Source organism: Mustela nivalis (assembly GCF_964662115.1).
Source record: "Mustela nivalis genome assembly, chromosome: 5".
Classification (NCBI taxonomy): domain Eukaryota; kingdom Metazoa; phylum Chordata; class Mammalia; order Carnivora; family Mustelidae; genus Mustela; species Mustela nivalis.
In genome coordinates, this window is record NC_139024.1 from 40,696,277 (window position 1) to 40,713,248 (window position 16,972).

Consider the following 16,972-nt stretch of genomic DNA (forward strand, 5'->3'; position numbering starts at 1 on the left):
TGGGTGGCCGATGCTTGAACTTGGCAGGGAGAAGGTAAACACTTCCAGCTGTGTGTGTACATTGTGGTGGCACGTGCTTCTCACTTCCCAGCCAGTCTGTGTATGTAAACGAGCACATACACTACCTCCTCTCTACCCGGTGACCTTCTATATCACCTCCCACTCTCCCAGGAAGAGGAGGGGGGGTCCACCCTCGGAGGCACGAGCATGTATGGCCAGACCACGCCGACACTTCTGCAGACCCCGATGAAGGGAAGTTAAAATCCACACTGATCTCCAGTAGTAAGAAGTAAAAACATGTATAAACACTTAAATATTTTTGTGCTTATATATCATTTAAAGTAGACTTTTGCTTCCTTTGATTGGATGGAGTGTTGCACAGCAGAAACAGAAGGCATAGACTTTGGGATGGGCCAGCCCTCACTTTGAATGTTGACCTTCCTGAGCCAGTAATTTCTTTACCTGTGAAATGGGGATAATACTAGGTATTCCTGAGAGAGTTGAATGGGGTGAAGTGTGGTGAGTGCCCAGTACAGGACTTGGCATATAGAAGGTACCTTTTATGTGGTTGATGAGTTTGAGTGCATGTTTTCCTGTTCTATGAAAGGCATGGTGCACCTTTGCCTAAGCTTTGAGCTCTGCTCTTCTCAGAGAGCCTCCTTCCACCACCCCCAGCAACCCCGTCCAAATCCTGCACTGCTTTGTCTGCACTCATAACCCTTGTAATGCACTGTTCCTTCCCATTCCCCGTAGGCATTTCTCTTACACTTGGCATTGATCTAACACTAGTTGTTTATGAGGCAGTAATAGAACAACTGTAGCTTTTGATGTTTCCATTTTGTCCTTGAGAATACATTTATAAATCTTTTTTGTCAGATACTCTTTTATTTTTATTTACTTTAGATTTTTTGTTTAAAGATTTTATTTGTTTTTTTAAATTTAATTAATTAATTAATTAATCTGACAGAGAGAGATCACAAGTAGGCTGAAAGGCAGGCAGAGAGAGAGGAAGACAGAGAGAGAGGAAGGGAAACAGGCTCCCTGCTGAGCAGAGAGCCCGATGCGGTGCTCAATCCCAGGACCCCAGGATCATGACCTGAGCCAAAGGCAGAGGCTTAACCCACTGAGCCACCCAGGCGCCCCTAAAGATTTTATTTATTTATTTGACAGAGAGAAAGAGGGAGAGAGCACAAGCAGGGGGAGTGACAGGCAGAGGGAGAGAGAGAAGCTGACTCTCTGTTGAGCAGGGAGCCCAATGTGGGCCTCCATCCCAGAACCCTGGGATTATGACCTGAATAGAAGGTAGATGTTTAACCAACTGAGCCACCAGGTGCCCTGAGAATACATTTTATTTTTTATTTTTATTTTTATTTTTACTTTATTTATTTTTTAAAAGATTTTATTTATTTATTTGACAGATCACAAGTAGGCAGAGAGGCAGGCAGAGAGAGAGGGGAAGCAGGCTTTCTGCTGAGCAGAGAGCCCTATTCGGGGCTCGATCCCAGGACCAGAGCCAAAGGTAGAGGCTTTAACCCACTGAGCCACCCAGGTGCCCCGTAAATACATTTTTTTAAAAAGTGCTGTATTGGGGCATCTAGGTGGCTCAGTGGGTTAGAGCCTCTCTGCCTTTGGCTCAGGTCATGATCTCAGGGTCCTGGGATCGAGCCCCACATCGGCCTCTCTGCTCAGCGGGGAGCCTGCTTCCTTTCCTCTCTCTCTGCCTGCCTCTCTGCCTACTTGTGATCTCTCTCTGTCAAATAAATAAATAAAAATCTTAAAAAAAAAAAAGTGCTGTATTGAGGGGGCTTCTGGATGGCTCAGTCAGTTAAGCCACCAACTCGTGGTTTTGGTTCAGGGTCCTGGGATCTAGCCCTGTGTCAGGCTCCACACTCAGTGGGGTCTGCTTGAGGATTTCTATCCCTTTCCCTCTGCCCCTCCCCCCTCTTGCATGCTCTCTGTCTACCTAACTAAATAAATCTTTTTTTTTTAAAGCTGTACTGAGGTATAGTTAATGTAAAATTAAGTACATTTATTTGACATATGCATACAAAGTTTTGACATATGTATACACCTGTGAAACCATCACCGTAGCCAAGAACATACACATTACCCTTAAAGGTTTTCTTATACACCATCAAGGTCGCTCCCTCTGATGCTTTCTCACTACCTCTTGCCATTTCCCAGGCAACCACTGATCTGCTACTTGTCACTATAGATGAGTCTACAGTTTTTAGAACTTTATGTAAATTGAATCACAGAGTTTATGTCTTTTTCAGCTGGCATCTTTCACTCAGCATAATCATTTTGATATTTACCCATGTTACATGTGTCAACAGTTTATTTTTATTGCTGAGATGCACCGTAATTTATTTATCCATTCACCTGCTGATGGACATTTGGGTATCTTTCTTTTTTAAGATTTTATTTATTTATTTGATAGACAGCAAGAGAGGGAATACAAGCAGAGGAACTCAGGGAGGAAGAAGCAGGCCTCCTGGGGAGCAAGGAGCCCAACGAAGGGCTCAATCCCAGGACCCTGCTAAAGGCAGATGCTTAACGACTGAGCCACCCAGGTGCCCTGGTCATTTGGGTCATTAACAGTCTTGGACTATTACAAATAAAATTGCTATGAGCCTTTGTATGGACATAAACTTTCATTTCTTTTAGGTAAATATATGGCTGTAGAATATAATACATGTTTAACTTCTCTTTTTTTAAGATTGTATTTATTTATTTGTCAGAGAGAGAGCAAGCGAGCACAGGCAGGCAGAGTGGCAGGCAGAGGCAGAGGGAGAAGTAGGCTCCCCGCCAAGCAAGAAGCCTGATCTTGGACTTGATTGTAGGTCGCAGGGATCATGAATGAGCTGAAGGCAGCTGCTTAATCGACTGAGCCACCTGGGCATCCCTACATGTTTAACTTCTTAAGAAACCATGAAACTGTTTTCTAAAATGGCTATACTATGGGCACCTGGGTGGCTCAGTGGGTAAGCCTCTGCCTTCGGCTCAGGTCATGATCTCAGGGTCCTGGGATCAAGTCCCGCATCGGGCTCTTTGCTTGGCAGGGAGCCTGCTTCCTCCTCTCTCTCTCTCTCTCTGCCTGCCTCTCTGCCTTCTTGGTCTCTCTCTGTCAAATAAATAAATAAATCTTTAAAAAAAAAGAAAAAAAGACTATACCATTCTACTTTGCCACAGCAGTATGAGAGTTCTAGTAACTCCACATCCTCATCAGCACTTGGTACTGTGTTCTTAATTTTAGTCATCTTAACTGTGTACGCAGTAATACCTCATTGTGGTTTTGATTTACATTTCCTTGATGACTGGTGATGGGCTGAGCATCTTTTCATGTGTGAATTTACCTTTCATAAGTCTTCTTGGTGAATTGTCTGTTCAAATCTTTTCTCTCCCACCTTTCCAAAAATTGAATTTTGTTTTCTAATTAATGGGTTTTTAGAGTTCCTTACATATTCCACAAATCCTTTCTCAGATCTATGATTTGCAAATATTTTCTTTTGACCTATGGCTTGCCCTTTTTATTATTTTAATGGTGTCATTTGAAGAGCAGAAGTTTTTATTTTAATAAAGTCCAATTTGTCAAATTGGGGGGAGGGTGTTATAGTTAAGAGATCTTTGCCTAACCCAAGGTCATAAATATTTTCTCCTAGAAATTGCATAGTTGTAGGCCTTAAATTAGGTCTATGATCTATTTTTTTTTTTTTTTTAAAGATTTTATTTATTTATTTGACAGAGAGAGATCACAAGTAGGCAGAGAGGCAGGCAGAGAGAGAGAGAGAGAGGAGGAAGCAGGCTCCCTGCTGAGCAGAGAGCCCGATGCGGGACTCGATCCCAGGACCCTGAGATCATGACCTGAGCCGAAGGCAGCGGCTTAACCCACTGAGCCACCCAGGCGCCCTATGATCTATTTTTGAGTTAATTTTTGTATTTGGTATGAGATGTGGTTTGAATTTTTTTTTTTTTTTTTGGCATATGGATATCCACTTGTTTTAGCACCATTTGGTAAAAATGACTATTCTTTCTCTGTGGAGTTGGCTTTTCATCTTTGTCAAATCTCAGTTGTCCTTGTATATGTGACTCCTTATTCTGTTTGCATGATCTATTTGTCTATCTTTGTGCCCATACCACATTATCTGGACTGGATTTTAAATTTCTCCAAGATGGGAACCATGTTTTACATATCTTCTTGTCCGACCAACCTTACCAATTGGCTACTTTGAGTATAGTAATCAATATAATTATTGTATTGAAAAAACAGAAACTTTGCAACAACCACTTAACAAGCAAATGTGGAGTTGAAATCACAATTTAAAGAGTATTTAATGTTTTGAAATATTTCTGTGTTTGCTTTGACTCCCTATACATTAAACATTTTTTCAAAACTAATTTTTAATGTGTGTGTGTGTATAACCACACACATAAATATGTGTGTGTGTGTGTGTGTATATATATATATATATAAATATGCGTGTGTGTATATATATATATATATATATTTTTTTTCTTTTTTAAAATTAAAGCCACGGGTGTCCCTGGCTGGCTCAGTCAGAGCAGTATGTGTCTCTTGATCTGAGAGTTACGAGTTTGAGCCCCACGTTGGGTATAAAAATTACAAAAAAAAAAAAAGAACACAAAAACCAACTTAAAAAAAATTAAAGCCAGTATCCCTTTGGTGATTCTCCCAAATCTTTCCCCCATGTAGTCTTTGTTTGTTTGCACCCTTCTGGATCCTTTTCTTTTTTTTTTTCTTTAAAGATTTTATTTATTTGACAGAGAGAAATCACAAGTAGGCAGAGAGGCAGGCAGAGAGAGAGAGGGGAGGAAGCAGGCTCCCTGCAGAGCAGAGAGCCCGACATGGGGCTCCATCCCAGGACCCTGGGATCATGACCTGAGGCTTGAGGCAGAGGCTTTAACCCACTGAGCCACCCAGGCACCCCTCTAGACCCTTTTCTAATGTACTTTCACAAGTATATTTTCTACTGGTTTGAGATAGTTATTCCTGATGTCACCTTAACCTTTATCTCATACTTTCCAGCAGTGTATCCCTTTGGATTACATTCTGAGAGGATTTGATGTTCCGGTTCACTGTTGCCTCCTTTACCTGTCTTTATTCTGTTTTTAAATCAGAATCTAACCCCCCCCACACACAGTTATATTTTTATTTCTAAGATCTCTAAGGCCATTTTTTCATGGTTGCTCTTATTCTGAAACTGTCTGTTCTTGTTTTATGGTTATCACATTTTCTCTGAATATTTTATGTTATTTTATTTTAATGATTTTATTTATTTATTGGACAGAGCAAAACAGTGAGAGAGGGAACACAAGCAGAGGGAGTGGGAGAGGGAGAAGCAGGCTCCTTGCAGAGCAGGGGGCCTCATGTGGGGCGTGATCCCAGGACCCTGGGATTGTGACCTGAGCCAAAGGCAGACGCTTAATGACTGAGCTACCCAGGTGCCCCCTGTGAATATTTTAATTATGCTTAACTTGGAAGTTTACTCTGACTCCTTATGAACTCCGCTTCTTCAGATGTATGTTCGGGTACATGGATATTAGACTTTTGAGGAAATGTCTGGAGGGAAGATAGTACTGCTTCCCCCTATTGAACTCCACGAACTGTAGTGAGAGTTAAGGAAGGGCAGCACACTTGGAGCATGGTAGTGTGGGTGCTCCCTGTTTCTGCTGGGCATTCTGAGCCCCTGGAGCACTGCCTTGCCCCTCATACTGAAACTCCTGTAGTCACTGCTCTTACCTGAAATATGTACTGGGTGGGTGGGTGGCAGCGGTGCACAGAGTTTATCTGTTGGCTTTTCTCATTATGATTCTCCAAATAACAACCCTGTTTGTTGTCTTCATGTCCCTCCCTGTTTGGGCTTCTACCAGTTCTACCTTCTGTAGCAGAACCCTACCATTCCTAGTCATGGGCTGCAGGTTCCCTTTTAATCTGACGTTTGTGTCTCTTAGGGTTTTCTCTGTGATCTGGCAGCTTTGAGAGGTGGTGGTGGTGGTTTTGTTTTAAGCTCAGATATTTATGTTTATTTGTTCGTCTATTTATTTACAGTTTATACCTTTTCTGTTAACTTTTAGGGATTCGCTGTGGGAGGGAAGGTGGTGACATGTTACCAGTCTAAAAATTTTTAAACTGGAAGCCCTGTTTTCTTTTTTAATTTATGTTCTGCTTTTGCTAAGATTGACTTGTAATGACAATACTGTGAGTGAGTAGCATATAATGACTGATGAAGAAGAAGCAGCTGGTAACTTGTTTGGGTGCGTTTTTTCTTAAGAAGCATTATTGCTTCTATAGTATATCATCAGCAGATTGTTGAATTGGGTTAAGTTGAACTGGAAAAGAGTGCGTGGGTAGGGCGGGAGTAAAATGTTGCTTATAGTAGAATAGCAACAGTGCACATCTGAACCTGCTTACTTTTTTTTTTTTTTTTCTGTCTCTCTCTCTTTTTAAGTTTTATTTATGTATTTATTTGACAGGGATCACAAGTAGGCAGAGAGGCAGGCAGAGAGCAAGGGGAAGAAGGCTTCCCGCTGAGCAGAGAGCCCGATGCGGGGCTCGATCCCAGGACCCTGGGATTATGACCTGGAGCTGAAAGCAGAGGCTTTAACCCACTGAGCCACCCAGGCACCCCAAACCTGCTTACTTTTTCTTTATTCAGTTATTGTTTTACCTGAAATTTGTGTGTTTACCAAAACCTATTGTAATTTTCAAACATCAAAATAGCATATATAGGAATGAAATTCACTATATATTATCAGGTATTAATATGTGTTTAAGACAGTTGTAGAGACTTGGAAAAATTTATTAGTTGCAATAAGAGAAAAAAGAATTACTTTCCAGTCACTATTGAATTAGATTGGGACCAGGGCCTCAGAAGAATGTAAGAGGGTTTGTCAGAAGGAAACTAAAAAGAAATTCATGTGCATTGGACGTGTATTTTCATTTCTTTGAATATATTCCTAGCAGTGGAATTGCTGGGCCGTATGGTGACTCAGTGTTTAACCTTCTGAGAAACTGCTAGACTGTTGAAAGCACATCATTTTACATTCTCACCAGTAGTGGATGCAGGTTCTAATTACTCCATAGCCTCACCAACACTTGTTATTTGTCTTATTTGTTATAACCATCCCAGTGTGTGTGAAGTGGCATCCTGTTGTGATTTTTTTTTTTTTTAAAGATTTTATTTATTTATTTGACAGACAGAGATCACAAGCAGGCAGAGAGGCAGGCAGAGAGAGAGGAGGAAGCAGGCTCCCTGCTGAGCAGAGAGCCCGATGCGGGGCTCGATCCCAGGACTCTGAGATCATGACCTGAGCCAAAGGCAGCGGTTTACCCACTGAGCCACCCAGGCGCCACCCTGTTGTGATTTTTGACTAGTATTTTTTGGAGGGCTAATGATGCAGAGCATTGTTTCATGTGCTTATTGGCCATTTTTGTATCTTGGGAGAAATGTCTCAGATTTTTTGCCAGTTTTTTTTGGTTAGGTTGTTTTCATTATTGAATTTTAAGAGTTCTTTATATATTCTGGATATTAGTCCTTTTTCATATATGTGATTTGTATAAGTTTTCTCCCATTCTGTGGCTTGTCATCACTTTCTTTATAGTGTCCTTTGAAGCGCCAATGTTTTCAATTTTGATGAAGTCCAAAATTGTTCGTTTGAGGCATAACTCAAATGAAGAAGCATCTCTTCAGGGCATAGAGAATCTGATGATCTAGACAAAGACGACATTGCTTTGGAATGCTAAGACTGGATTTCTTCCCCTCACACTCTGCTCCAGGAAAGCTCTACTTGTCACACACCAGATGTGCTTCTTGTGATACGGAGTTGTACAGGTTTTTCTGCCCTCTGGAATGGTGTGACAGGTAGCGAGACAGCATTTTTCAGTGTTCTGCACTTACCAAAGGCCCCCTGAGTGAGTGGAGTGAGGTCGTTAGCAGTCTCTGTATCTGGAGGAGTGGCAGTGTCTGTGAATCATAAATCACATCTGAGGTGGAAGTGAAACTCCTCTAATTAACCACTGTGAAAGCAACTCACCCTCATTCTCGTTTTGTGGTTTCTCTAGTTCTGGACTTCAGCGATCCCTTCAGCACTGAGGTGAAGCCCAGAATCCTGCTCATGGGCCTGAGGAGAAGTGGCAAGTCATCTATTCAGAAAGTTGTTTTTCACAAAATGTCTCCCAACGAAACACTGTTCTTGGAGAGCACAAACAAGATCTGCCGGGAAGACGTTTCCAATAGCTCCTTTGTTAATTTTCAGATTTGGGACTTCCCAGGACAGATTGACTTTTTTGACCCTACCTTTGACTATGAGATGATCTTCCGGGGAACAGGAGCGCTGATATTTGTCATCGACTCCCAGGTAAAGTTCAGTCTCGGGGTACATGGGACTGCAGGCCCCTTCTCCCCCCCAGACACAGTGCCTCCCATGTCCATACCAGTTCTTTGTAATGTTTTGTTTGTTTGTTTTTCAAGAATCAGGAATAGCCCTTTATACCCAACAAGGTCTCTCAGTGGGGGCTGTCAGGGTTGCAAAGGGTTAAAGTCTCCCTCTGTGGAACCCTAATCAGTGAGCAGTGAGCACTGCAGCAAATCACAGAAACCTCAGAGACGCAGGGGGTCGCCATACAGGCCAAGGACAGCAACTACGTGTCCCCTGCCTGTCCCCCTACTCTGGACAGACATCTGTAAAACAGCACAGGTTTTCTGTAACAAAAATATGCATATAAATGTGCATTTTAAAATGGTTACTCTTTCCTAGGAAGATAAAGTTCTAACTGTGAAGGTTTTCTTTTGAATTAAATTATTGTAATGATTGGGGCACCTGGGTGGCTCAGTGGGTTAAAGCCTCTGCCTTCGGCTCAGGTCATGATCCTGGAGTCCTGGGATGGAGCGGGGCGTCAGGGCTCTTTGCTCAGCAGGGAGCCTGCTTCCCTACCTCTCTCTCTGCCTTCCTCTGCCTATTTGTGATCTCTGTCAAGTAAATAAATAAAATCTTAAAAAAAAAATTATTGTAATTCTTAATAGTACACAATTGATTGACAGCATAACTGTTATGTGTTTTATAGGTAACTATTAAAAATAAAAAGTAAAAATTTGATTAATAAGTATACCTCTTAAGACAGTGGATCTTTTCCCACTTAATTCACCTATGCATACTTGAATAAGACAGAATTTGGCATAAGTTCTATTTTTGATTGTGTCGATGTGAGCGCTGAGAAACCTTGTTCGCATAAATAAGTAGATGGTATGGGATGAGTTTTGTTATAGCATTCGCTCAATTATTTAAACGCTTTCCAAGTTACATCCTGTAAATTGCCCAGTTTTCTATAACCAAGGCTTGTTTTTAGTAGTTATCAGTAGACATCCTGAATGGGCTTTCCTTTAACTTTGCTGAAAACAAAGATGTGGGGACCCCCTGACTGGTGAAGGGCCTTTGTACCCAGAAATCAGTTATTCACTTTTTTAGGATACCGACTAGTCTTGTGAATTGTCTCTTTGGTCCTCTGGGCCTTTCACCTGTGAAGTGGGAGCCAGCAGTTGAAGGGGAGGAGGGGAGGGAAGCAGCAGACTACAGGTGCATCTCAGGCATGGCCATCTTAGGAAAGAGTACAGGGAACAGAACTGGGACAGTGACACTCTTCAAACTCTCTGTGTCCAGGCCCTCTTAGAAAGTGTCGTGGAAGCACAGCTGAGCCCGAAGTCTCTCCCAAGGGCTCTCTTACAGCTGTGGGGGATCAATGGCAGTGAGTCCTTCCAGGAATGCACTAAACCAGCTCTAAGTTCAGGGCATGCTGTTTTCCTGAAACTGGGCCTTCAGTCAGACAGATGGGCTGAGCACACCTGGCTCTTCCAGGAGCGCCGATGGAGTTAGGGAGGCAGGGATACGTAAGCTGTTAGTAATGGTTCTGAGCCCGTACTTGGAAACCCATTCTCTGAGAAGACTGCTCTCCTGCCTGAGCTCATCATAAACCCGTTCGGGGAACCAGGTGCCTGTTTAATACAGTAACGAAGCCTTTTCGTTCCAAGCGATTGCACTGCATAAATACTTCCAGTGTTGCTGTGGGAGCGTGGCCGTCCGGAGGAGGGGCCCGCTCTTTCTTTTCTGGTGGTGGTGCGCCGGGAAGAGACTTAAACTCCCGCACCGGACCTGTGAACAGCAGGCCTCCCCTCCCCTGGGCCCATCTGGAAAAGCATGCTTGTAGACACCTGCATCAGGTCCAGGTCCTGCCGCCAGTCGCGGCTTTCCTGGCTGTCCCGCTTGTACTGACCTGTTTTCTGGCCCATCTGTGGCCTTGGCAGTAGGCCCTGCTTTCCTGCCTAGGTCTGCCAGCACAGAGATGAGGGAGCTGGGGCGGACAGGAGGAGCCGAGCAGCTGGGTGCGGGCTGGGGCAAGGGAGGGGGGGATGCTGGCGAGCCCTTGGCTACGTCCCACTCACCTGTCTCTTCTAAGCTCCAGTGCTTTCCCTACATCACCGGGCTGCTGCTTCTGTAGTTGTTGAATGAGGTAGCAGCACCAGTAGCCTGACCCTCGGGTAAGGAGATTGCAGTCAGATGACTCATCTTCTCAAGACAGTGGCTTAATAAGTACTCACTTCAGTACTGTGTTGTGCTTCTGTAGCAATTGGCATTTCTAGAATTCAAATGTCTAACGCAACTCTATCCTAGGTGTTTGTACTGTGGCTATACGGTGGCTAAAAAAGCTTCGCTTGACTATTTTTAAGTTGCCGCTGTAATTTGGTTTTAATTTTACCTGAACATGAAAAGCGGCCCTTCAGTTTGAACTGGTAAATGTGTTTTATTTATTTTTTTTTCTTTTTATTTATTTATTTTTAAATATTTTATTTATTTATTTGACAGATAAATCACAAGTAGGCAGAGAGACAGGCAGAGAGAGAGGAGGAAGCAGGCTCCCCACCTAGCAGAGAGCCCGATGTGGGGCTCGATCCCAGGACCCTGCGATCATGACCTGAACTGAAGGCAGAGGCTTAACTCCCTGAGCCACCCAGGCGCCCCTGTGTGTTTTCTTTTATTTTGTTTCTTGTGTTTGTTTTTCTTTCTTCTAACTTAAGGGCAGAGAAAGATAGAAGAATGTTGGAGAAATTTGTCTTTTTAAGTCCCACTTTTTAAAAAGGGCCGAAAAACATTGTTGAGACCTTTCATTTACTAAAAAGGAATAATGAAATAAGCTATTTCAGAGTCTATGTAATACATACTTTTGCTTTGGAAGCAGACTGTAAAAAACATGTTTTCAGGGATTTTTATATGATGTAATTACAAGTACTGAAAAGAAACGTAAACTTCAGGCAGTCTTGGCAGGCACTCAAACGTCATTGCCTTTATTTCTAAAGAAGGCTCTGTTGGTCTGACGCCTCATATTTTTATTTTTTCCTTGTGAATTCCTCACAATCACAGGATTGCCAGATAAATATATCATCAAGGAGAAAATGTGTCCTCACAGAATGTTATAAAATGAAGGAGCATGAAAGTATCCAGAGTGATTTTCTGTGAGCTACCTGTATAACACCACCTGCCCCCCAGGCAGAGCCTACTACATGTCCCACACACCCCAGGGCCACTCTTGGCCCCCTGAAGCCATGTCACATGAGCCCTGGGATCCACAGTGGAGGGTCGGCTTCCTCTACATTGGTGATTGTGACCTGCCTGTAATTCCTAGATCTAATTTTGGAATAGGAACAAAGGTGGTGTGTTTCTCCTGTATTTTTATTTGTTGTAGAAGATAGTAACAAACATAGTGAGAAAAATCAGCCACGCCCCCTCTGTTCTAATGAAGCAAGTATTTTCTTCTTTTAGATGTTATTTTTAGTCCTGGTAGGTATGTGCCACTTCCATCACTTGGTTGGTAGTCAGATAATTTTATACGCCTGGCAGGGAAGTTACAGTAATAGCTTCTAATCTTTTGAGATGGTGATACTCTCTTGACATTGGCTGGTTTTGCTCATAGATGTGTCCCCTTAACTCCCTGTCTTCAGTTAAAGACATAAACAAGGGGCGCCTGGGTGGCTCAGTGGGTTAAAGCCTCTGCCTTCAGCTCAGGTCATGATCCCAGGGTTCTGGGATCAAGCCCCACATTGGGCTCTCTGCTCAGCAGGGAGCCTGCTTCCCCTTCTCTCTCTGCCTGCCTCTCTGCCTACCTGTGATCTGTCTCTCTGTCAAATAAATAAAATAAAAAATCTTAAAAAAGACATAAACAATAACAATTAGTAAATACGATAAAATGTGTTCATTTTGAGTGTACAGTTTAGTGAGTTTGACAATGCATATAACTCGTAACCACTTCACAGTTAAGACGTAGATTATTTCCGCCACCCGGAAACCTTTCTTTGTTGTCCTTTCTCAGATGGCCTCCCCCTGAATTTCAAGACATTTTAAATGAATTCTGTATGTTGTTTAGGGATACATAGGTATGTAGTACTGGAGAAAGATGATTGAGAATAAACACTAAACTCAGGATAGTGGATACCTCTGGAGGGTTGGGGGTAGAGTGATGGGGTGGGCTGGGAGAATGGGGAGAGACCCTCAGGGATTCAGGATATACTGTTTGGTTTCTTTTTTTTTTTTTTTTAAGTTTATGTATTTAATTAATCTCTATGCTCAATGTGGTGCTTAGACTTAAGACCTCGAAATCAAGAGTCACATGCTCAGGGAGCCTGGCTGGCTCACTTGATAGAGTATGCAACTCTCTATCTCATTGTTGTGAGTTTGAGCCTCACGCTGGGTGCACAGATTACTTAAAAAAAAAAAAAAAAAAAAAAGGGCTTGCGTGGTCTTCCAACTGAGACAGCCAGGCATCCCTACTGTTTGATTTCTTAAACAGGAAGATGCAAAAGCAGATGTTCATCATATTATTATAAAAGTGTCATTTGTAGGGAGGAGGAAAAAATAGTATTACATTATTTGGGTCAGTTACTCATGATCAGAGGTCAGCAAACTGCTTCTGTAGAGGGCTAGATGGTAAGTGTTTTAGGCTTTGCAGGCTGGCTGTACTATCTCCAAGGGGTTTCCTCAGAGGAACACCCCTCAACTCTGCCACTGTACCATAGAAGCAGCCATAGACGGTATGTAAATAGAGGAGTGTTCCAATAAAACTTTACTTATAAACAACACATAGTGGGTCCATTTTGGCCCTCAGGACATGGTTTGCTGACCTCTGCTCTAGACCAGTGCTCTTATCTTTCCTCCTGGCTCCTTCCCCATCCTCCCAGTGACCCATATCACGTTTCCATCTCTTAACTGTTCATCACAGTTCACCCAGGGACTCAAAAATCTGGGAAGAATAGTATCCCAGGGAAGGTCCTAGGTGGTATGGGGCCATTTTGAATTCAGAAAACTGTAACGCTGGTCTTAATGACTGTCATCAAGCTACTACGTAACTGCCTACAGCTGTGTTTTTCCAGCCCTTTTCATCTCTTTGTTCATGAAACTTCAGTTTCAATCTTGCATTCCATGAAACCAGCTCTTATTTGGGCTTTTGCAAACTATTTTGGAGGATTGTACCTACATGGTTTCCAGATTAGGAGTGAGTATGAAAGGGAAAAAAAGGTAACTGTGAAGTAAGGTGATGGATAGATTAATTAACTTGGTTGGGGGGGGATCATTTCGTGATGTATACGTATATCAAAACATCATATTGTACACCTCAAATATACACAGTGCTTGCCAATCATACCTCAGTAAAACAGGAAAATCGAGTGTCTGTGGATGGTAGCATAGCAGTCTTTGGCCTCCCCTGACAGGAGTGTGCCTTTGTTCCCAGGACGATTACATGGAGGCTTTGGCCAGGCTCCACCTCACCGTGACCAGGGCCTACAAAGTGAACACTGACATCAACTTCGAGGTGTTTATTCATAAAGTCGATGGTCTGTCAGATGATCACAAGATTGAGACCCAAAGAGATATTCATCAGAGGGCAAACGATGACCTTGCCGATGCTGGATTAGAAAAAATTCACCTCAGGTGAGAACAGAAACCCTTCTGGGATCACAGTTCATCAACAGAAAGAAGCAGGTGTGGAGTCCAAAGTCAGCACAAGCGGTGTGGTATTCACCTGTTTACCTTATTTGTGCTGTACACATTGGGACAGTATTTGGGAAAAGCAAGCTTTGCATGTACTAATTCTAATTTTCGTTTTTGTTTTTTTTTTTTTTTAAAAAAAAGGCTTAAGCTAATTTTTCCCACCTATGAAAACCGTAAAACTCAAGAACATAATCCAGGAAGTTAATCAAGGCTGAAGTTTACAATTCTTAATAAACAGGATAGTATTTATAGCCACAAGTAAAAGATAACTCTGAAGATAATTCAAATAGAAATACAGAGGAAAACCACTTGTCTATTAAGGGTTTTTTTGGAGATTTTATTTTATTTATTTATTTTTTTTTAAATTTTATTTGACAGAGAAGAAGAGACATCTAGAGAGGGAATACAAGTGGGGAGTGGGAGAGGGAGAAGCAGGCTTCCCGCCGAGCCAGGAGCCTGATGCGGGGCTTGATCCCAGGACCCTGGATCATGACCCGAGCTGAAGGCAGATGCTTAACAACTGAGCCACTCAGGCGCCCCTGAGATTTTATTTTTAAGTAACCTCTGCACCCAACGTGAGGCTCGAACTTAACCCCAAGATCAAGAGTCGCATGGTCTACCGGCTAAACCAGCCAGGCACCCCTCTATCAGTTTTTTATGGGGAAGTGTATGCATCATTCAATTGGCAAATTGGAAAGTGAAAATATTAGATGCCTCAATACCAGTAACATAGGCATTACTAACCTAACAGGAACATGTAGAGATGACCTGGTGTGGATTCTTCTGCAGAATGTAAGAAAGCTCGTATGGGCACATACCACTGCATTTTTAGGCTTTCCAGTCCAGCCAGTCAGCAGATGAGAATGCACAATTCTTGCTTTTTGGGAGCTGGGGAGGAATGGCTTGTTAACACATGTTCATTTTTCGCCAGGGTCATTTTGAATTCTGAAGGGGGCTAGAATGCATGTGTAGGGACAGTAGGTATAGAACGCTGATATAGGCTGATATAGAACGTAGGTATAGGCTGTTGTGACAGCCTAAGCAGTCTGTCCCCCAGTCAGAAGGAAAGTGTGATGAAATACTGTTTTCTCTTTCAGCTTCTATTTGACGAGCATATATGATCATTCAATATTTGAAGCTTTTAGCAAAGTGGTTCAGAAACTGATTCCACAACTCCCCACCCTGGAGAATTTGCTAAACATCTTTATCTCGGTAAGTAAATAACATCCTCTTGGTAGAATCATTTGCAGAATTTTAGAATAACATTGCGAGCGTGAAGAGAGTCTTATTTTTGCTTGCTCTTACGGCATTGCAGGGTCACTGAAGGATTACTCTGGAAGATTGCTCCAACACAAAACATACTGTTTTGTGTTCTTTAAACTTTCAGTTCCCAAACCATTTCTGTTCTATAAGTAGAGTGTTTGTTAAAGTCATAGGCAGTCTTCAATGTGGATAGAGCCCTGTGAGATTTAGGAAGCTTTAAGGGTGGTTGTGGCAATGAGATAGAGCCTGCTGAACATTTTTTACATGTTAAACACTGTGGTTGATGCACTGGCGAATGAGTCCTATAGACCATCAGCTCTGGGCCAGCTCTGCTGTTGACTTGAGTCAGACTTGTTGGTTGCACTCCTATTTACTCTGTCACTCCACAGTTTGGGGTTTGTTTAGATTTTTTAAATATATTTCATTTTAAAATTTATAGTCAGTAAAATTAGTGTTTTTCCTTGCTTTTTCCTAACTGCATCTCTAAGAGCCAAGAAACAAGCCCAATTTGTTTACCTACAATAAATAATTAATGAAAAATAAGAATTTTCCATTTCTTATGCATATCATTATAAAACTTTACGTGAGATTGAAATTGTAACAAAATCTTTAGTAAATTAATTTTTGCTCCTTCATATTTTACACTGAGGATGGCATGTAATTTTTTTATATAGTGATGATGTTCTAAAATCAGCTGTCGCTTTAAGATAGCATCGTCTTTTTGTTTCAGAATTCTGGAATTGAAAAGGCATTTCTCTTTGACGTGGTCAGTAAAATTTATATTGCAACTGATAGTACCCCAGTGGATATGCAAACCTATGAGCTCTGCTGTGATATGATCGATGTCGTTATTGACATCTCTTGTATTTATGGGTAAGTAAAATACTCCTACGGGGTACGAACAGACATACTTCCGATTAGGAAATGAAACTGTGCATAATCTTTGTAACATTTGCATTTACTTACTTGATTTTAATACTTTTGTTTTTTTTAAAGTATATTGAAGATAAGAAATGCTACTTTTTTTTAAAGATTTTATTTATTTGATAGAGAGACAGAGTGAGAACCTAAGGAGGGGGAGCAGGAGAGGGAGAAGCAGACTCCCCGCTGAGCACAGAGCCCTCAGTGGGACTCAATCCCAGGACCCTGGGATCATGACTTGAGCTGAAAGAGGAAATCATGCTTAACCATCTGAGCCACCCAGATATCTCAATATTTTTGTTTTAAATGACTGAGATCTGTAAATAAACAGCATGCCATAACAACAAAAATTATTGAGTAAATGCCTGACATTCTGCTAATAAGCATATTGCATACATTATATCATTTAATTCCCCTCTATTCCATGAGATGGGAGTTACTATCCCCATGTCACAGATGGGGAAACTGAGGTTCAGAGTGGTTGTTTCTAACCCCTGCTCACACTGTCAGTAAAGGACAGAATCAGAACTTGAACCAAAAGTCTGACAGTTTCTGCGTTCTCCTGAAAAATCTGTCATCATATCATAATGTCATACACACTTGGGAGAGACTAATAGGATCCTCAGACTTTGAATATGTATCTCATATTAACAACAGTTGTTCCCTTCTTCACTGTAAGAAATAACGACTGGATTTTCTTTAACATACTTTGTCTTCCTTTATGAGCAGCAGA

General features: G+C 42.0%; 1 protein-coding gene across 1 annotated transcript in view; it reads left to right on the forward strand.

Moving 5' to 3' along the window:
• The window catches only part of RRAGD (Ras related GTP binding D), a 43,309-nt gene that overhangs the window by 12,870 nt on the left and 13,467 nt on the right, over positions 1-16,972 (forward strand). Inside the window, exons 2-5 of the mRNA XM_082730596.1 lie at positions 8,084-8,379; positions 13,796-13,995; positions 15,153-15,267; positions 16,049-16,191. Of these exons, the coding sequence (XP_082586722.1) occupies positions 8,084-8,379; positions 13,796-13,995; positions 15,153-15,267; positions 16,049-16,191 (754 nt within the window). The remainder of the gene's footprint in view (positions 1-8,083; positions 8,380-13,795; positions 13,996-15,152; positions 15,268-16,048; positions 16,192-16,972) is intronic.